The sequence below is a fragment of the Mesoplodon bidens genome (assembly GCF_964165515.1).
Source record: "Mesoplodon bidens genome assembly, chromosome: 1".
Lineage (NCBI taxonomy): Eukaryota > Metazoa > Chordata > Mammalia > Artiodactyla > Ziphiidae > Mesoplodon > Mesoplodon bidens.
This window is the reverse complement of record NC_138176.1, coordinates 194971482-194993289: the sequence shown is the minus strand read 5'-3', so window position 1 is coordinate 194993289 and position 21808 is coordinate 194971482. Positions and strand designations below refer to the sequence as shown.

The window sequence follows — 21808 nt, the reverse complement described above, 5'->3', positions numbered from 1 at the left end:
GAAAATTAACACAAAAATCTACTCTGATTTTTCACCTCTGAACCACTTTAAGAAGAATAAACTGCCACCTAAATTTTCAGGTAATATGAACTATCTTTTACTCTCCCTCTGAAAAGTAGAGCTTTAAGCACAAATAACTCATTACTGCTTTATTAAAAGTGATGAATAGCTCTGAAATACCATGGTAGAAAACTTATCTTATTTGGGCATTTAAAGTAAAGACACACCAACACATTCCCTTTCATACATTCCTGCCTCCCCTCCTTACTTTGTGTTCTGTAGAGCTTCCAGAGCCCTTCCCCTCTACTTTTCTGTGCTTGGAAACAGAAGAGTCTCTGTGGTTGCCCTTGGTACTACTGGCACTTTTGGGAGGGTCCTGGCCACTGGGGTCTGCTTCCTGCCTTGACCTCTTTTGTGCAGGCTTGGCTGGCTTCTGGGAGGATGAGGACGAGGACGAGGATGACACAAGTGAAGGGGGAAGCATTTCCTTCTTTGAGGGCTCAGAGGAGGGCCTGGGCGTTCTGGAATGAAACATCATGCAAAACTAAGTTAAGGCAAAACATGAACCGTATAACTTAGTTGTTGAGTTATAAGGACAAAATGGCTGTTGACACAAAAGATAAAGATATCACAGAGCCATGACATCCATTTTTGTAGAAAGGCCACATTTCAGAGCCCTTTTTTTGATGCCTTTGAAAACTACAGTCCTACCTGTGAGTAATAAATGAAGTTGTACAATTTGTCACTAAGCTTGCGGAGTCTGCCAGTGGTCTTACCTTTACCCAAGCGAGTCACTCTGCAGTAGCTGCTGCCCAACCTGCACCTTGTCTCTGCCAAGCAGGCAGGCCCAGCTGCCACCTCCTCTCTGCCCCCTTCACATCTGACCCCTTCTCTCCCTCTCTTTCAAATCTCTGTTGGTTCCTACATGGTGACATGACTCACTTGTTTTTGCCAAGTCTTTTTGTGCTTTTGATAAATCTAAGTTTGCTGCCAAATGAACCGTTAATTCCTCTAAGGTCCTCGTGAAGGAAAACAAACAGAACTTTTATCGTCAAAACGAGCCCGACGAGTTCACTATTCTCTTGTTCTACTGCAGAAGAAAAACGTTTTGCCATGTTGCCATCCAGGAAGATTCGATCACCTTCGCAGCCTGTTCCTAATCTCTATACTCACTTTGATTTAGAAGATTCTTTGTGGGAGGATGAGGGTGACGACTGCGATTTGACTTCTTTCTCCACCCTGATTTTCTTGCTATCGTGGTCTCTTTCTGCTTCACCCTATTATTGTAGTATAACAGCAAATTATTACAAACATAATTGTACAGACAAAATAGAAAAAAATATGCAGCAAGGTCAATGAGAGCAAGCAGACTTTTGGAAACTTCTAAACACACACAGAAACCTTATAAGTATCTACACTGTGTATGGGGGTGGGTGGGTGGTGAGGGCAGCAGACCATCTAGATTTGCTGTGATTTGTACTGAGACGGATTTGTACATGAGGAAGGACTAAGGAAAGAACCAGGTTTGTCTCTATCCAGGAAGAAAACAGCTGCGTTTTCCCATGACAACATGTACATCAAATTTACAGAAAGTCCAAAATGCAGGCTCCTTCCCCCTGGTCTGTGCTCACGTAATGGCCCTGCGGGAAGAAAGCTTTCTAGCAAGGACAGTGAAGCGACGGGTGGGAGTCCTTCAATCGACTCAGGTGCTTTAGAATTAAACTCCTCAACTGTCAGGGCACAGGGAGAGAAATCTGGGACACCACCGGCCTATCTAGGACAATCCCTAAAAAACCCTAAATCCTCTCTTAGAGCCTTAAAGGGAAAAACAACATTCTTCAAATGATCTCATTGTGGGAGGCCCCGGTTTTCACCACAGTCTCTCCCTCATTCTCTGAATTTCTCCAAGAAAAATGAATAAATTAAGATGTGTAGGCTCAAGCTCTGCCCAGGCGCTAATCAGCGGCCTGGCCCTGCTCAAAAGGAGGGAAATAGCAAAACATGCCCTTCTCTCCCCCGGCATTCTGCAAGCAAGCATGCCTGGGTGTGCGCCTCCATCCAGCCTTTCATAAATTCTGCAGAAAACTTCTCTCTCTTGTTTCAAAATGGACCATTCAAGGTGGCTTATAAGGACACTTGGCTTTCATCTCCCGGTGTTTGCACAGGTGAGGACATTAAGAAGAAGGGAAAATATGGGTGGAGGAAAGAAATCCAAGGGAAGGCTGGTACTTCGGTACCACTGGAAGCCAATTCCACTCTGTCCTGCACACTCCATCCCAGAGCTGCACAGCACTTGGACACGGCTAGTCCACAGCGACAAGTGAAGTCAGGGATTTTGTCCAAAAAAGGAGAATGTAATCATTTTTCTACTGATGAAATACTGAAGTGGTAATTCTAGACACACTGGATTAAATTATTTTTCACTGTTTTTTTTCCTTTTTATATTCTTTTTTTTTTTTTTTTTGCGGTATGTGGGCCTCTCACTGTCGTGGCCTCTCCCGTTGCGGAGCACAGGCTCCGGACGCGCAGGCTCAGCGGCCACGGCTCACGGGCCCAGCCGCTCCGCGGCATGTGGGATCCTCCCGGACCGGGGCACGAACCCGTTTCTCCTGCACCGGCAGGCGGACTCTAAACCACCGCGCCACCAGGGAAGCCCCTTTTTATATTCTTAACGTAGCTACTAGAAAATTTTAAGTTGTGTATGTGGGTCAGAACTGTTTTACACATTTTTCTAGAGGTGATCTGCAAAATGGACCTTGAACTTCCAATGAGCCGATGCAAAGAAAGAATTATTAAATGTATAGGTTAGGTAAGATAAAAACAAATCCGTTGCTCAGAAATATAACCATTCATTACAGAAGACCGGGGAAAAAGGGTCTTGAGGGACTTCATAAGGAGAGAACACATCATGTGAATAAGCACATCCCACAGGCACGGCTGAAACAGTAAATTTCACACGGCTGTTTCTCACGTGACAGGCAGTGCAGGCCGGCAGCACAAGCCTGGAGCACAGTTCAGGACAGATGAAAGGTCCTGGCACAGGTCAGGAGAGGCCTGTTGCAGCTCTGCCCAGCATGTAACTCACCCTCCATTCAACAATTCATAATGAACTCAATGTTAGCAGAGAAGAAAGAATAAACCAGAAGTGACTGGTTAAAATAGAACCCTACTACTAAGGGGTGTCCCCTCATCACTACACCCACTGTGGCCAAGAAGCTCTGCTACCAATGGCCCCAGTGAATTCTCTTGAGTTTTAGATTAAAGGCCACACAGCTGGCCCAGCAAGCATTACAAGAGGGTGGGAAATTTATCTTTGGGAAAAGTCACAGAATTTGCTAAAATACCCAGGCAGATAATTAACTTGCACGTGAAGTAGTTAGTAATACATACTTTTTTAAATGGAAGGCAATTCCAGGCAGTTAAGGACATGTGGGATAAGTCCCCAAGACAAAGCTAAGCATAAATAGTCCACAAGGTTACTTTCTAAAGAAAACACCAAACCCCAGAGGTGGAATGAGAGTTAGTTTTTGTTTGTATATCTTCATGCTGCTTAGGACATGCTAGTTATAACTAGAAACCAAAGTGGCAGGCCTTATAAACCACACATGAAAATAAGATTCATAGTGAGTCAATCCTCACAAACTGGTTTTGACTCTGGCTTGTGCCAATCAGTGACTCAAGAGCACAGCCCCAAACCAAGAATCACCAAAGACTAACTTCAATGCCAGCTTTAACAACTATGTTGGCACTTACTGGAATAATACACTTTACGTTGACATGTAGCAACTTAGAAGCTGCTAATACTCTGTCAGCTGGTAGAATGTAAGCCGTTAAACCAATTAAGCAAAATCCCCTTCTGTTGACTGTGCTTGCTTTGACCCGAATTCACGCCTGCGGGCCGGGGTCAGTATTTTTGTAGTTGGAACCCTCTTGTCTTCTGTAGGAAGAGTCCCGGAGGCATCCCCAGAGCAGGCACTCCGTGAGCATTCGTCAGCTGGCCCAGGAGCAGACCTGCACTACAACCCTAAGTGGATGGATTTAGCAAAGCGCCATGAGAGAGGGAGTCATCTGATCCTGGGTGGCAGGAAACACAGACTTGAATTCCAAGACTGGAAAACAGAAGGCAAGGAGTTCTTGAGATGTTTCTGGGTCAAGAAGCTATTTGAAAGTGAGGTGAGAGTGACGTCCTCTCTTCAGAAGGAAAAAGGAGTCTCCGTTGCTCAGTGGCTTATCCACAGATCAACTCCCATTTCAGGGACCCCTGTCTAAGGTCTGGGTCTTGGACACTCCCTTTTTCCAGAAGGACAATGTCTCGACAGTGCCCGCATCTCCAACAGGAGGAGCCTGCCGGCTGATGACTGTTCCTAACTGACCTGTTTACTCTTCTTAGCCTGTTGGGTCAGGCAGCCTCAGATTATCTGCCAAATGCTGCTCCACCTACAGAGTGGAGCAAAAGGGCAAGAATGAACACCATAAAAGGAAGATCCGGGACTGTGCTAGGCCAAGCCGGTTTCTGAAGAGAAGGCCTCCAGGGCAGCCTGCTGCCTGCCCCAGCACCTGACTCACCAACTAGGTGCCACGGATAACAGGGGCTAGTGAAAGCGGCTGTTTTAGAACTAACACTCGTTTGGGGCCATAGTTTCTAACAGGCAGAAAGACAGTCGACTCAGAGCTTAGCCATGATGGGGAGAGATGACGGGAATCTGGAAGGGAAACTAAAGTGTGGCAGGCACTAGGGTGGCAGGAGTGGGGACAATGGAGGGGTTCAGCCAGGGATGATATGGTAACAGCCGGTCAGTACACTGATCTGGAAGTATGACCTCAGGCCTTGCTCCAAGAATGCCACCAACGCCCCCCAACCTGCACCCATCCCCTAACAGGTACTTGCACACATACACCCTGCTCCTCCAGCCCCACCCTACTAAAAGCAAGAAAGGTGTGAAAGAGGGACTTCCCTGGTGGTCGAGTGGTAAAGAATCTGCCTTCCAATGCAGGGGATGCGGGTTTAATCCCTGGTCAGGGAACAAAGATTCCACATGCTGCAGGGCAACTAAGCCCACACGCCACAACTGCTGAGCTCGTGGACCTCAAGGAGAGAAACTTCGTGCTGCAAACAACAGAGCCCACAAGCCCTGGAGCTTGCGCACAACTAGAGAAGAGAAAACCCGCACGCCACAACTAGAGAGAAGCCCGCACACCACGACAGATCCTGCATTCCTCAACGAAGATCCCACGTGCCACAACTGAGACCCAATGCAGCCAAAAATAAATACAATAAATAAATACATAAATAATAAATATTAAAAAAAAAAAGATGTGAAAGAGAGCAAAGGAGCCAAGATCCACTAGACTGGGAGGGGTCAGCATACTGAGCTCCAGACCTGCTTTTGCTAAGCAACCAAGTGATGGAAGGCCTTTCTGGACCCCGTCTATAGAAGGTAGCAGCTGAACAAGAGACACATGCGGCCTCCGCACTCCAATTCTAAACTCTATCCTCCTCTCCCACAGGGAAGCAAATACGCTTGGTAGCACATGGAGCATAGCAAAAGCAGAGAAGCAGCCTTTGGGGAAGTTCAGGTACTTTTCTGGGATTTGCCTCTGCAGGAGGTTCAATAAGACGACGCCACAGCAGGTCAGTCCAAGGTGACCCCACGAATGAGGCAGGTTATATTCACTGGGGAAAGTACCACAGAAAAGCAAAGGGAATCCACTCTTTTCCTTCTTTTGGGTGAGGGAATACACAGGCATTAGACTGGCCCTAAAACAGCTCTTCATATGATGCTTTTAGGGTAACTAACAGGCATGAAGAAATTAGATGTAAGTGGCTTTAGGAAATTATAGGGATGACTTTTCAAACCCTTGATTTTGAAGGATAATAACTGGGAAGGTTGATCTGGAGAAACAACCCAAGAGAAAACAGTCAGATCTTGGGAAGGTCTGAACTAACCATCAAGCAATAAAAATGCACATTTTCCCACCAGATCCCATAACTTCCCTCCCCACTCCTCAAAACACACATAAACAATGGCACTGAAATGTTTTTCCAAAAGTGTCCAAGCTTCTGGGTCCGTAAAGCAGTTATTTATAAAAAGGGAAAGACCTGAATGAATGTAACCTCCCAGTTCTGTTATTTGTCTAAACGACTGTTGAGACAGTCTAGCATTTTATTTGAAAGACATCTATAAGGTGACTGAATGAAATGAGGATATCTATGAAAGCACCGAGAGCAATGCTTAGCTCTATGCATGTTTGGTGTGCTTTTAGAATCCTCTCATTTGCACTGCCCTGATTGTATATTATCTTGTGCTTCTCAACTTCAACTTTTCTTCCAAGTCTGGAAAACATAAAGCTTAAAAATTATATAAAAGAAAATGTAAGTTCTATTTTAAATTCTAAACTGTAATCAGGTTGAAGAAATTCTGTAGTTTATGTAAGGAGCACCATGTGAGTTAATGTCTATTTACCCTCACAGTTTTCTCTTTTTTCTCATGAATTGTCCCCAACCCACTCCTTTAAAGTAGAAGAAAAAAAAGAAAAAGGGGGGAAAAAAAATATAGGTACATTTCTATAGGTGCCACATTTGATGGCTTCATCACAGCTCTTAACCACTATTAACTCTTTTTTTCAGGCTTAAAAAGTATGTTTTTTAAAATATAAGGGGAGACTTGGGGGGAATATTTAATCTTCATAATGGAATCCTTTTTTTTAACATCTTTATTGGAGTATAATTGCTTTACAATGGTGTGTTAGTTGCTGCTGTATAACAAAGTGAATCAGCTATACATATACATATATCCACATATCCCCTCCCTCTTGCGTCTCCCTCCCACCCTCCCTCTCCCACCCCCTTAGGTGGTCACAAAGCACGGAGATGATCTCCCTGTGCTATGCGGCTGCTTCCCACTAGCTATCTATTTTACACTGGGTAGTGTATATATGTCCATGCCACTCTCTCACTTCATCCCAGCTTACCCTTCCGCCTCCCCATGTCCCCGTGTTCTCTAACTCTTTATGATCATTTTCTCACACTTTTGAGTCTAAAATGGCTTTAAGGGTTTGTTTACCCTCTGAAAATATTTGTTAAATTTTGTGCCAAGAGAGGGATGAACCTTTAAATAAATCCCACTAATGCAAAGGAGCAGGAACATTATTCAACGGCTCTCACTATATTCTCGTGGCGTTTTTTCTACTGTTCACACTCAATATGAAGAAAATGAACAAGTCTTCACTATCCAAATTTGGGGGAAAGCACCTAAGCTTAAAAAGAGAACTGGGCTGCCCACAGAGCTGCCCCGCTCGTCCAAGGATGGTGGCCAAAGGTACCCTGAGCAAGTAGAGTCAGGGTCCTGACAGGAAAGGGGGAGCCTGCCCCTCGCAGAGAGAACCTGAGGTTATGATGTTCAGTATTCATATCACCACCTGGAATCCAGCAGGAAGCAAAACCAATGACACACAGTTCTCTGATCATGTTTATATTTATCTGAAAGCTCCTAAGTAATGTTTCTAACCAGTGACACTGTTGGCTGATGTTTATATTTATCTGAAAACTCCTAAGTAATGTTTCTAACCAGTGACATACTTCAGGCCAGGAATTCCTGGTTGTCGAGATCCATGATGTCTAAATGCACCACACTGGAGAGATTTCTTGGTCCAAAACACTAGCTTTATACAATCCTGGCCTGGTAATAAGGTTCTGCTCCAGAGCCTTAGGCATTAGGATCACCTGAGGAGTTAGAAAATAACAATGGGAGTGTGGGGCTGGGGGGTGGCACACATCCTGCCACCAGTACTGAGGGTTCCCTGGGGGACAGGAATGTGCAGCCAGGGTTTGTAACCACTGGTTCAGTCCCTGATCCTGTCAGTCCCACAGCAGGGAGGCAGGCTGTTCCCAGAGCCAGATCTCTCAGCTGCCTGCCAGAGCTTTAAGGCAAGCGTGGACTTGCCTAAGATGAGGCAGTCATTATTTCTCCATCTTCTGAACAAAAAGATAAATAAGCTGCCCTAGGAGAGCTCAGCCAAGGGCTGGAAATGGTTTTCAGAGGGCACAGTTCATATACTCAACAGGGACAGCTGAATTTCCCTTTCTGGAGCTGCAAGCAGAGCTTCTAGATTTGCACTGGAGGGTGGACTGGTCTGACAACTGTCTGGGGAGGCTCCAATTTCCAACATTTACCCCGGTTAGTAAGCGCTTTAGAAGCTAATACTTCTCCCCACTCCAGCTGATGCAGAAGGTCAGCAGTGGAGATTAGATAGTATTAGGGTAGCTGGGGGACAGGTGACAAAAGACTTCCCAGGAGGAGGTAAAAGAGTGTATTTTTGCTATTGATTCTATGTATAAAATAGGTAACTAATGAGAACCTACTGTATAGCTCAGGGAACTCTACTCAGTGCTCTGTGGTGACCTAAATGGGAAGGAAATCCAAAAAAGAGGGGATATTTGTACACATAGAGCTGATTCATTTTGCTGTACAGTAGAAATTAACACAACATTGTAAAGCAACTATACTCCAATAAAAATTAATTTAAAAGAAGATGATGTGATATATACATATGTACAAAATAAAATAAAACATACATCATGAAAAAAAAGTATATTTTTAAGATTTCTCAGGTATATTAGATGCAGGCACCTTTTCCTAGCCTGGCCCATCATAATTTTCTCCATAAAGTTTTACACCTCTTACAGGCACACATCGTTTTAAAAGTTATCGAGGACTTCCCTGGTGGTGCAGTGGTTAAGAATCCGCCTGCCAATGCAGAGGACACGGGTTTGAGCCCTGGACCGGGAAGATCCCACATGCCGTGGAGCAACTAAGCCCGTGCGCCACAACTACTGAGCCTGCGCTCTAGAGCCCGTGCACAACTACTGAAGCCTGCGCGCTTAGAGCCCGTGCTCCACAACAAGAGAAACCACCGCAATGAGAAGCCCGCGCACCGCAACGAAGAGTAGCCCCCGCTCGCCGCAACTAGAGAAAACTCACGCGCAGCAGTGAAGACCCAATGCAGCCAAAAATAAATAAAATTAAAAAAAAAAAAAACTAAACTAGTTATCAGGAATGAGAATACACCTTCCTCTAGCTGAAACAGCACTGCCAATTGGCACTTGATCCCACCCCACTGGACTTGCCCGCTGCAATTATGGTGGCAATAGACACCCTCACGTCTCATTCGACAAGGTGCTCGAGAAACTGCCGCCCGTTACTATTTGGTAAAGTCCCGTTATATTTTTAACCTAGTGGAGTAATCGGTCAAATCGGACATGACAGCAGCCTTCATGATCTTTTCGTCCTCGTTATTCTTAGCTCAACTCCCACAACTGAGTAAGAGTTTTGTATGTATTTATAAGAGTGTTTAGATGCCTTCGCAGCAGGAAAGAGTTGGCCCTTCTTGTGCCTTTCACTCTGAATCCTGGGTAGGCTGGCTTGGGAATGCCACTGCGGGGAAAACTCACTAATCTTTCACCATCAAGAAGCAGCAAAAAAAATATATCAAGAGCTCAATAATTCAGCATAAAGATTGAAAGGAGATTATTCAAAATAGTGTATATGACCAAGTAACAAGGGTCTTAAATAATGCAGGGATTATTATTATTATTATTATTTTACTATGTTCATTCCTTAAGTGAAGCTTCCAAATACTATGATAAATGACAGATTTCAATACTTCACAATGCACCATAACAGCCTATATTACCCAAAAAGATGCCCCAACCATCTCTATAGCTCTAAAACTTTTTTCTCATAATGCTCTGCTCATTAGTAAAAGTCATTAACGGGAGTCACATATTCTACATCTGGTGGTTTCAAACTAATGAGGTGTTAGGTGGCCATGAGTTAAAACATGGATATAATATCAGTATCAAAATGATCAAACTACAGGAGTAACATTTAGTATATAGCACTCCTGTCAGTAATTCAGAATTAACATTTCAGTTCATGTAAGGTTTTAATTTCTAAGGCAAAACCTAATGAGCCAGGTGGTAAATACCAATATTATCACAATAGATAAAAACATACCCTTAATGTTATATTATTCTAAAGCAAGACATCCTTTTCAATGACTGCCTCATCTTTTTTTTCAAACTAGCAAGACTTAAAGCAATCTGGCATTTATCAACACTTATCTGCAGTAAAAGACTAACTCTGGTATAGTCGCAAAGGCAACATGGAATCCAAAGATTTCCAGCCTCTTCTAAGAAGATTCAGAGTTAAAATCAAGGGCCAAAGACAGCCCCAAGTCCACAGCAGGTATGTTCCACACTGTAGGGGAAGGTCAGCCCCCCACTCACCTTTCTCTTTTTGGCCAACTTGCTTGAGTTTTCTGAGCTTCTCTTCTCAGAATCTGCCTTCTTCGCTGCCGATGGCTGTTTGTCTTCCGGTTTCTTGGGGCGGCTGCCCTTCCCAGGAGGCTGGGGTACCCGAGAGAGGAGGTCCAGGGTAATCTTCACCATCAAGCTTTGCGGGAGCGGAGTGTCCCTGAGCGGGGAGAGCAGCTTGGTGTCTCTCAAAGGCACCAGGGGTTTGTCCTTGCGGCGGTCCTCCTGGACGACCACTGCCAGTCGGCAGCCACTAGTCCTGGCGCCGCCGCTGCGGGCAGGGCCCTGGCTCTGGGTCAGGGGGACGAGGGCAAAGTGCTCGGGGCTCCTGTCCTCCGCCGCGTCCTTCGGAGGTGCCTTCGGGGGGGCCGGGGGGCCGCTCCTGTGCTTCTTCCGTTCGCTGGGGGTGGGCGCCACCGGCTTGGGCTCACGGCTCTCTGCGGCACGGGGCCGCCCTTTCGTCTTCACCTTGGGCTTGTCTTTGGAAGGCTGGTCTTTGGAGGCTTGGGGAGGAAGTCCAGGCTCGCTCTCCACCAGCAGACTGGCGCGCGCACCTGCATGCGCATCCGCATGCCCCGGGGCGGAGGCCTTGACGGGCTTCTTGGGTTGTTTGGATCCCACGGTTTGCCTCTGTGGGGGCTCCTGATGGGCAGGGGACTTCTGACAGCTCCTCTTGCCCGCATGGGGGCCTTCGGAAGGCACCCGAGGGGCTTTGCTGGAGCTTTTAGGGGGAGGCTCTTTGGACTCCGGGCGCTCGTGACCTCCGGTGGCGCCGTCGCCACCCTTGCCTTTACTGTCCGGGTGCCGGGCCGGGGGCTCGGTGCTGCCCGGGGCCTCGGTGGGCGGCGCGGGCTGGCTGACTTTGGTCAGCCAGTTGTCCAGCTGCCATTTGTTTGTTGTTGGAGGTTCGGGCTACAAACAAGGAAAAAGAAGATAGGGTTAACTGACCAATAATGATACTCTTCTGGGTTAGTCACCCAATCCTACAGGACTGGCCGGGAGATGCAATCACTCCAAACCTAAGAATTCAGGTCCTTTTGACTCCCCTCTAATTATAGGTCAAATTCTATAACAATTAACTCTTAAAACAATCTTCCAATTTTTTCATGCTACAGGAATTTTGCTGTGGCCGACACTAATAATAGACCATTACATACTGACCAATGTAGACCACTGGCAACTGTGGAGAAATCTGTGTAATAAATATTTTGTTCCACTGGTAATTACCATATAATTTAAACAGAATTTTCACATCTTGGCTTGTGAACTCTTCTGTCAGAAAATGATAGGGAAAAATGAAGACTAAAAAGAATCTTTTCATCAAGGATTTTCAGAAGAAGGTCAGTGAGTAAGTCTTAGTGATTATGGATGGGTTTCACGCTTTATCCCTTTTTCTGATGTACTTGTCAATTGAAAATGACTTTCTTCAAGACGATTTCATTTCTCTTATTCACTTAAAAATATTAATACATGACACAGCTTTCAGTTTATCGCAGACACACTGTCTTCTGATATTCAAATTTTACAACTGGGTAAAAAGAACCAAGTGAGGTCACATTAGCCAGCCATTAGTCACTTGAATTCTTTAAAAATCAAACATGAAGTCTCCCATTACAGGCAGTCTCTGAAATAGCACCTATTTTTCTAAGGAACACAGGGAGGCTCCAGAGCACACAACTAAGAGCAGTGAGATTATACTGATTATCTGTGCAACTCACTTGGCAAATAAACAGAAGTCCCTGACTTCCCCTGTTATCTTAACAGGAGATATCTTGTTAAAATCTTTGTTGATAACTGACTATTGATGCATCGCACTCTCTCTCTCCAAATGGGATATTAGATCTTATTAAAACAACGATGAGGACATCTTTATCTCCAAATTCTACTATTATGTCTTGCACACAGTGGTGTACATGAGATATTTATTTGGGCTTTTTCATGGGTGTATTACTGTACCTATAAATTTTATGCTATTTGGGAAAATATTCATGCCTTAATAAAGTAAGTAATGATTACTTTTTTTAAAAAAAAGGGCAGTATGTCACTGGCATGCTTCATGCTTTTAAGATCCATTCTGACAGGTGGTTTGTATAAATGACTAAATCATTTCCACAACACAACAGGAAGTTAATCAAAGATATCTCACATGGGATTAATTGATTAGATTATGGAGTAAGGAGCTCGCTCCAGTAAGTGGATGACATAGGGAAGACTGCTAACAATTTTCCCAAGTGGAATATCCCAAACAACTCAATTCTATAAAAACAGGCAAACGTAATACGTTTAAGATATGTGGATATAACGTAAAGGCTTTGGGGCGAGGAAAAGGTTAGGTAGTAAAATGATCAGGTAGCTAGACTGGGCTTTTTGTGATTGTAACAAAATAGAACTAAGAGGAACTCTAAGGAACTAGGTAGGATCATCATACTTTGGCCAGAAAGAGGGCTACAGAATTGTGGGGGTTTTGTTGTTGGTTTTTTTTTCCCTGCTTAAGACAACATACCTTCTTTGTAGCTCCCTCCACTTATATCAACTCTATCCCCATGCTCTCATTTGAATTTCAGAGCAGGGAGAGAGGGAAGAAGGAAACTACTCTGACAAAGTCCCACATAATCTAAAACTGCATTCAATATTCTAACAAAACAGGATGGTTATTTAGGGTAGAGAAAAGGTACACCATACCTACTTGTCAGACATGATTTCTTGAAAGACTTGAGGGCGTGGTAGTTCTAATGGTTAAATGATTGGGAACAAGGCATTAAGATATATCATTTATATATTGGGAGACTGGGAGATTGGAATTGACATATATACACTATTGATACTATGTATAAAATAGATAACTAATGAGAACCTACTGTACAGCACAGGAAACTCTACTCAATGCTCTGTGGTGACCTAAATGGGAAGGAAATCCAAAAAAAGGGGGATATATGTATACATATGGCTGATTTACTTTGCTGTACAGTAGAAACTAACACAACACTGTAAAGCAACTATACCCCAATAAAAATTAAAAAAAAAAAGATGTATCACTTATAAATCACCTCAGGAACCAAATCCTTCAAACCCTTTCTCGGGAAAGGTATAGAGATCTTTCACCAGGGCTATGCTGACAACTGCACTGCAATCAGTGACACTCTTGCTCTATAGAAGAGTACTTACACATTAACCAAAAGGGAAGGTCATTCCTGGTATAAATAACATCCGCTTCTCCCCCCACACCCCCCAGAACAGGGCAGTTTAAGATACATTTAGTAGTCCCTAAAGGAATGTCCTGGTTACAGAAATAAAACATATTTTCTTCTACTGCCGTACTGAAAATGTCCAGAAGGGAGGCCTATGGCCCAGTTGCAGGGTAAAACTGAGTTGGTGTGCCCAGACAAGAGGAAAGGGTAGGGGTGATCCTTTTTGTATACCTACTACAAAGATGTAAGATGGACAGAATTCCTTTAAGGTTAGGTATTATTTGGGTGCTGGGATGGGGGAAAGTTTTACATAAGGGATTGATTAAAAACAGATTTTAAGATGAATTTTAAGAGTGTAAGTGCTGGAGAGAATCAAGGTTTGGACTTTCATTTCTTCCTCAGCCTTTCCCCATGCCCCACCCCCAGCCTCCCAGTGCTGGATCAACCCAGACACCGCACAGAGGAGGTGCAGAAATATATGAGCATTTTAATAAATGTTTGACTGTATGTCTCTTTACTTCTCCTAGCTTCTCAAATTGGCAAAAGTTCGTGTATTTTAGAATGAATTATGATTTTGAAAAAAAAGTTTTGAGCTATGCACAACATACGTCTTTTTTTTTTCTTCTTTTTGTAAAACATCGTAGTTGTTGTGAGGGAGTACAACTCCAAAACTTAAGAGAAAAGAAAAAAAAGAAAGAGAGAAGTAGCAAGATGTAGTGGGGAAAAAAAATGGCTTCTGAGTTAAACGGCTACGGGTTTCAATCTTAGCGCTGCTACTTCCTTACAGGTGAAAAGAAAGCTCCCGACCTTCAAGGGTTGATGGTTACATTATGTAATTTATGAAGAAAGTGCCAAGATCTTAGTAGATAATCAACCACAGTTGTTTACTACCAAAGAATTAGACAATGAATAGATGAGAAAACTAAGCAGATCCCTGAATAACAGAATAGAATCATTTTTCCCTGAACTTTACTTAAGCTGTAAAAGGGCGATACGTCCCATATATTCTGAAAAGCTGAGATTTACATGCTGACTCACTATAAAGAAGAGACTGAAAGTGGTTTTTCCCCAAGTTCACCACCAGCCCATTGGCACACATATAACATTTCAGGTCTCATAAGGTCACTGGACAACTTCGTCAAATGAATTTAAAATGGAGACTTAAGGAGCAAATTCCTCAGCCTTAAAAACAGAATAAAGAAAAGGGTGAGAAAGTTAAAACTAGTAACTATGACCTATTATGGAATTCATGTAACGCTCAACTAACAGAGGTTTACAATAATGCAGGTATTTATCTTAAAAGGAAAGAAAGGTTGTTAAATAACTTCGGGAAAAATTAAAGGTTTAAAATCTAGACAAAGACAAAAATATGCCTGAGGAAGTTAAGCCTTGGTACATAACCAACAAAACCATACTCAAGTCTAGATTTGCACATTAACACAAATATATAAATATGAGCCTATTTAGGAAAGTGATTTTAAAAAGTAAAGTATGATGGGAACATCATTTTTCATCTAAGAGTCTCTAAATCTATTCTATTCAATAACCTCGTGAGCAACAAGATATAACTGCTTCATTAAAACAAACACCAGGTTAAATTTTTCTTTCAAGTTTTAATTATTCAGCCAAGTCTGTGCCATTTCCAGTTTATTTGAATTTAATTTTGATTTAATTGAATTCTCTTGCTTATATCAGTAACCAAACAAGCATGCAGATTTTTCTTAGTGAATTAGGTGAGACATAAAGCAAAGATCTTATGAACAGTAACATGAACAAGCACACAATTTCTCTGTAGAGCATATTCAGTACCCTTTTCCCTGGGGCATAGAAAAATTACTTCAACAGCAATTAGTATCTCAGGAGAAAACAGAGAGCCCCCAGAAATACAGAGAGTAGCTTCTAAAATCTGAAAGGCACTTCAAGTGCAGCTAATGCTGATCTATGTTTATTCACTCCAAAAATATTTACTGAGCACTTACTCTGTGCCAGACATAAACTCGTATCTAACAACAACAACAACAAAATGATACTCAGGTATTTTCCTCATCCTCCCTTGCCCTCGGACATGGTTCCTCAGTCTCACTACATCATCTCCAGATGGATTTGGTTAATGCTCTAGTGCAGTGGCCTTGCTTTCTAAACAGCAGAGACAAATACTGAAAACTTTAACGCTTTCTTAATCAGAAAATCTCATTTCCTGGGATTCCTACCTAAACACAGAGAATAGTTTTCCCTATATAAGCTGGTCTAGTTCACTAAAAATGTCTTCCCCAGAAAACATTTTACCCTGCTACTCTAAGTTTTGAAGACATTTGGCAACCTTGTTAGTTGTTACTACATTTCTTTTGTTCAACAATCCAGTAAATAACATAAATTCTCCAGATACATTTAGTGCTTGAAATTTTCAGTCTCATTTGTTTATCTTTACAATATCTCCCAAGGGTGGGTGACAGGCAAGCACTATTCCTATTTTACATGGGACAGTGGGATCAAGAAACACGGCCCTGGCGAAATTACAACGCCATCAATTTAATGCATGGCTTTTAGTGATTCAAAAATAGAACCTCTTATGGCTTATTTCTAGTTCACGTTCCTGCCCTTTGCTAAATCAGGCTGTCTCCTTTTGATTTAATTCATGCATTCCTAAAATTTCAAAAAGCTTTCTCATTAATATTAAAATGGCAGCCTACTGAAAACGATTTTTTGGGTTTTTTTTTTTTTTTCTCGAAAGAAGGGAAAAGAAAATGGGTGTACATATTCTCAGTGAGTTGCTCTTCAAACCAGCTCTGGCAGCAACAGGGAAGAACCTATCATTTTCAACAGGAGAGAAGACATCTCTCCCAAAGTTCCACAGCCCAACGCCAAGAAACAAGTAAACACGAAATAGCCAGCAGCTTGCACGGCGGCCGGAAAGCGCCGCCCCCAAAGCGCCGCCCCCAGGACGGAGCCCCTCAGGCAGCCCGGGCCACCGGGGGTCGACGGCGCTCTCGAGACGGCCCGGAGCAGACCAGTACCTCGGGATCCGGGGCTTCTCGAGGCTCGTTCTCCTCGCTGTCACTGGAGCTGCTCTCACTCTCCGAGTCCGAGGAGCTGTCAGAGTCGCTGGTGCTCTCCGACTCAGCGCTGCTGGAATGTGCTGAGGCCGCGGCTGCCGGCAGCGCCTGCGGAGCGCTGCGGAGCAAGCGAGAGAGTCAAAGACCCACGCGAGGTGGATTCCTTCCCTCCTGACTCCCTTCCTTCTTTGCCCATTTTTCTGCTACTCGAAGGAAGGGGCCTCAAAGATTACCTAGCAGTACTCAATGACCATGGCAGCCAGTTGAGCGCAAGCAAGGCCCATGGTGGCTCAAAACTCAGTGAAAAGCCTTGCAACAGCTCACCAGGTAACTGCATAAAAGAAGCCTGAGGAATTTTTCTGAAGAACACTGCGAACTATGTAAAATGCAAGTGAGATCAGGGGTGCTTCAAATCAGGCGTGGACAAACCATGGCCTGAGCTGGCTGCCCGCTTTTCCAAATAAAGTTTTGTTGGAACACATTCACACCCAGTATTTTATGTATTGTCTGTGTCTGCTTCTATACTACAAAAGCAGAGTTGAATAGCTGCAACACATACTTTATGGCCCACAAAACCTAAAACCTTGACTTTCTGACCCTTTAACTTTGCTGACACCTGCAATATAAAACCCAAAGGAGTTAATTTATAAAAGAACAGCCAATCCATTAAAGTCTTCCTCTATTCTCCATATGAGAACCAACTGTAGAGAAGTCAGAGACTGCTGAACACAAATGGGGTTCCTTTGGAAAGTGACCCCACAGGCCATCCACTCACACTTCTTGGGCAGAATGATAAAATGGGCCGTTCTTTATGAGTGGCTTAGGATCACTCCCAAACATCAGCTGAAGTAGAGAATAACTACTTCAAGTTTTCAGGATAGGGCAATAACTCTAGGCCTGTGAGAAAACACACAAGTGATCACACTGCTGGACACATACAGAATTTCAAAGCGTATCTTAAAACCTTGCCCTAGATGGAATTAGCCACAGCAGTAAATCAATAACTATAATCGTGAAAGCCTCCAAATCTACCCAAAACATTTTCAAGATAATAAATTTATTAAATAACTATATTAGAATAACAAAAATTTATTAGATAATAATAGACTAGTTGAGACAATTTTAAAACAAACACTATACAAAAAGAGAATTTTCTCATGTCAAATCTGTGGTAGCTGAAGAGCTTAAACCAAGTGATGGTCAAAAAGAGATATACTTTCAGTATTATTCCTGCCTCTAATTATCCCCCCCACACACACACCTTGTTTTTTTCCTTTTATTCCCTCCTCCACTTTTCAGCTAGGTTACTTTGTCATATTTTCTAAGTCGTTACAAGCCACCAGGAATTACTGAACAAAATGGGATATAAATAAGCAGAGCTTATGAATCCTTAAGACCTCACATAATTATGCGTGATCTTCCTCCACATTAACTATAACCTCAGCTATATGAGAGCAAGGTTTTTAGTGCTGAGCTTGTCTCAGAATGGATGACCACATCTCAAGGGAGTAAAACAACTACAGGGTAATTGAACTCTTTGTCCATGGAGGACAGGTATTGGCATATTAAATCATTAAATGCAGTACCAGAGGAAATGGAAAATAAAGGTAGTTCAGATAGTTTCTAAAAACGAAAGCATTACATTTTCTAAAATATGGCTAAGCTGTTTACAAAGTGAAAACAGTGCCATTTTCCATCATACCAAAATGTACTGCAGGTCATCTTTTTTCTTTTTTCTTTTTTTAAAATATTTATTTATTTGGCTGCTCGGGTCTTAGTTGCGGCATCTTTAGTTGCAGCGTGTGGGATATTTTAGTTGCAGCATGTGGGATCTAGTTCCCCGACCAGGGATCGAACCCAGGTCCCCTGCATTGGGAGCGTGGAATCTTAACCACTGGACCACCAGGGAAGTCCCCTGCAGGTCATCTTTTAAAGCAACTGAAACAATTAGAAAATTCATATAACTAAGAAGACAGGCACTATGGAAAACAATTTCTAGAAATAATTCAGCTTTAATTTTTGAAAACAGAGCAAATCTGTCACTTTCATAAAAACACTGAGCTCTTCAGTATAACTTTTCAAATACTGATTACATAATACTGACGAAAGTGATTTAAGCTTATTTTAAAGGCTCAAATTTTATACATACAAAACTGACTAAAGATTTAGGTGGACGCAGGGACTCTCTCTTTCATAGAGTTAACAACCTCTCTAGGGCTGATTTAAGCTTCCAAAATATTAAACAGGTACTTTCCTTTAACTGTGATCATCCATCTCCTTCTCCCATGAAGAAGCTATGAAAATACTAAATAAGGCTGTAATTTCCCCATTTGGTAGAAAAAAGCAAACATTTTGTACAGATGGGGAGAAACCCAAACACAGTACCTTGGAGGTGCAGATGCAGACGGAGGCTTCTCTGGGGTCTAGGCATTCACAATAAGGGGAAGAAGGACCAGGAAAAAACCAAAAAACAGGTTAGGATAAGCGGCTCAGAAATGTTACATGGATTTAAATGAATTCCTGGTATTGTGGGGCGTACAGAACTTACTTGATCGCTGTCACTGTCCTCACTGTCACTGAGCTGAAGGTCATCTTTGAGCATGCTAGAACAGGCAGGGATAGAGACATTGTAGAATTTAAAATAATGGCTAACAACTTCTTTTAGCATGTAAACATAAAATATGCTTAATGAAACAAAAGAGGGGTGGGACAGGTATAACTTTTATTTATTCATCAAATGCTTTATTTTCTTGGAAATGTTAAGTTTTACAATTTTAACACAGAAACTAGGTCAGTCCAAACTCCTTATCATTTCAAAACTGAGTCTTTCACACGTTCTGAGCATTAAAAGCAGAACTACAAGTTCTGCAAGTGATTTGTTGCCAGCCCTGAGACTAAGGCTCCCAGGTCCACACAAACAGAAGAAACAACAACAAAAATAAACAAAACAGAAAAATATACAATACCCTCAAATCATTTTCTTCTATGGTCTCTAACAACTAGAATAAATGATTAACCATTAAATGAGTTAATATTGGATGAATATCTGTAAAGTACTTAGAAAGTGCTATATATGAATTAAATAAATACATAAAAATACAACTGTCACCAAACAGTGCAGTTATGTTATGTTTTTGTCCAAAAACATTATTAATATTGAACTTTTTCACACACACAAATATCTTCTTCTCGTTGCTTGAACACTAATCGTGAAAAGAGTAGTAATACAAATAATACTGTTGTCTAAAAAATATGTTTAACCTTCCTGCTATCATTCAGGTAAAAATAAAAACTCAGTTCATGTCCTCAAAGTTATATTAATACTTCTCTCTAGGCATTCAAGTTTATGATGAACCTAAATATTAAAAGCAAACATTTTCCAATCTGTACTTGTTTACTCAAATCTTAGCCCCTTCCCTACCCCCTCCCCTTTATCTTTTTATCACAGAGATACCCAACATCAAAGGAATGAATCAGTAATTGCTCCCCCCCGACATCCCCCAAAATTTACAAGCATGACTCTTTGAGGAAATGTTATAAGTGAAATTGGGAAAAAAATCTGCTTGAGTATTACTGATGTTCCAAAAAGCAAATTATATTAAGAAGTTACAATCCTTCAGTATTTCTAAAAATACCTCTTCAATACTCTGACCAACGATTTTTACTGCAAACCCACTACCTGCCACTAAAGTAAGCAGGCATTATTATTTGGGGAATCCATGGTAAAAATCACTATATTTTCTAATGAAAATAAATGATAAAACTTGGCTCTTTCAAAAAGACCGCCTACATGCAATGTTGTAATTCTGCCAAGGACTTATTTTCACCAACAAATGCACTAAAAACATCTTGTGATAAGTTTCTTTTAAAAAATAAAAACTGTTAGCTACTTGTAAATGTAGACCTTGCTCAACATGTATCTAGTAGAAGCTAAACTCCTATTTTAGCAAGGCTAGAAGACACAGCCTTTGGATGTACAACTTGGCAGCAGCAATCTTAATGGTGTACAAGAAGAAGTCACTCAACAGGTTTACTGCTAAAAATGGCTTGGCTGGGATACACACAAGCAAAAGATATATCTTTGGAATAAATGTTAGGTATAATACAACCAGAAAAAACAAATCTGGCAAAGTATATTCAATGTTAACCACCAACAACAAAACCACAGTAAATGGACCTCTTTATTTCTTAGTAATTGGGTTTCTTTTGTATAAAGCTGATTTGCCTTAATTTCCTGAAACAGCAGTGATCATGTAATTCAAACACACTTCCTGTTGCACGCAGCGGACTACTAAATACCTTGTAAGTTGTTTGCTTAGCTACTGAATGCCCAGTTTCCGTGCATATACTCTCCTCAAGTGAGAAAGTATATGAGATATGTTCAGTAAGTCAGAAAGTATATGTTCTGACTTTTAGCTCCACTTGCTCTTAGGGAATAGAAGGGACCATAAAAATGCTGTCCCAGGGCTTCCCTGGTGGCACAGTGGTTAAGAATCTGCCTGCCAATGCAGGGGACACGGGTTCGAGCCCTGGTCTGGGAAGATCCCACATGCCGCGGAGCACATAAGCCCGTGAGCCACAACTACTGAAGCCCGCACACTCTAGGGCCTGTGTGCTACAACTACTGAGCCCACATGTTGCAACTACTGAAGCCCACATGCCTAGAGCCCGTGCTCCACAAGAAGAGAAGCCACTGCAATGAGAAGCCCGTGCACTGCAACGAAGAGTAGCCCCCGCTTGCTGCAACTAGAGAAAGGCTGCGTGCAGTAATGAAGACCCAATGCAGCTAAAAAATAAAGAAAAAGAAACCCCTTATTCTGAACATCAAAAAATGGGGCAATTCATTTTAAAAAAAAAACAACAAAAAAACCTTAACCAAGTTTTGTTAATACAGAAAATTAATCATAATTGCCATCACGATTTTTTTTTTTAAAAAAAGGGCCTGTATAGTTGGGAAATTTGTAACCTGATGACAGGTAAAGGTTTTATGTTTAAATGGATCAGTTGCTAAAAAGCCCCCTCCTGTGCCACAAATAATTATATTTGAAGCCAAGCATATCACTAAATTACTACACTATACTTCATATATTATATTCCACATGTAATAGACCGGTCCTTCAATGTCAAGGTGACAAATTACAGCACATCTGGGTGAGCACCTTTGCACCCACTAAAATAGAAGCAAATCTCTTAGATCTAGTCTCATTTATACCAATAAAACCTAGGTCAAGAAACATAAGACCCAAGGGACA

General features: G+C 42.2%; 1 protein-coding gene across 6 annotated transcripts in view; it reads right to left on the bottom strand.

Annotated features, from left to right (window-relative positions):
• The window catches only part of AFF1 (ALF transcription elongation factor 1), a 213702-nt gene that overhangs the window by 16660 nt on the left and 175234 nt on the right, over positions 1 to 21808 (bottom strand). For all 6 annotated transcript variants that reach the window (XM_081238196.1, XM_081238198.1, XM_081238197.1 and 3 more), the window contains 6 exons: positions 19105 to 19159; positions 18942 to 18979; positions 16518 to 16674; positions 10289 to 11227; positions 1174 to 1277; positions 269 to 521 (listed from right to left, as the gene is read on the bottom strand). In XM_081238196.1, coding sequence (XP_081094322.1) covers positions 269 to 521; positions 1174 to 1277; positions 10289 to 11227; positions 16518 to 16674; positions 18942 to 18979; positions 19105 to 19159 — 1546 coding nt within the window. The remainder of the gene's footprint in view (positions 1 to 268; positions 522 to 1173; positions 1278 to 10288; positions 11228 to 16517; positions 16675 to 18941; positions 18980 to 19104; positions 19160 to 21808) is intronic.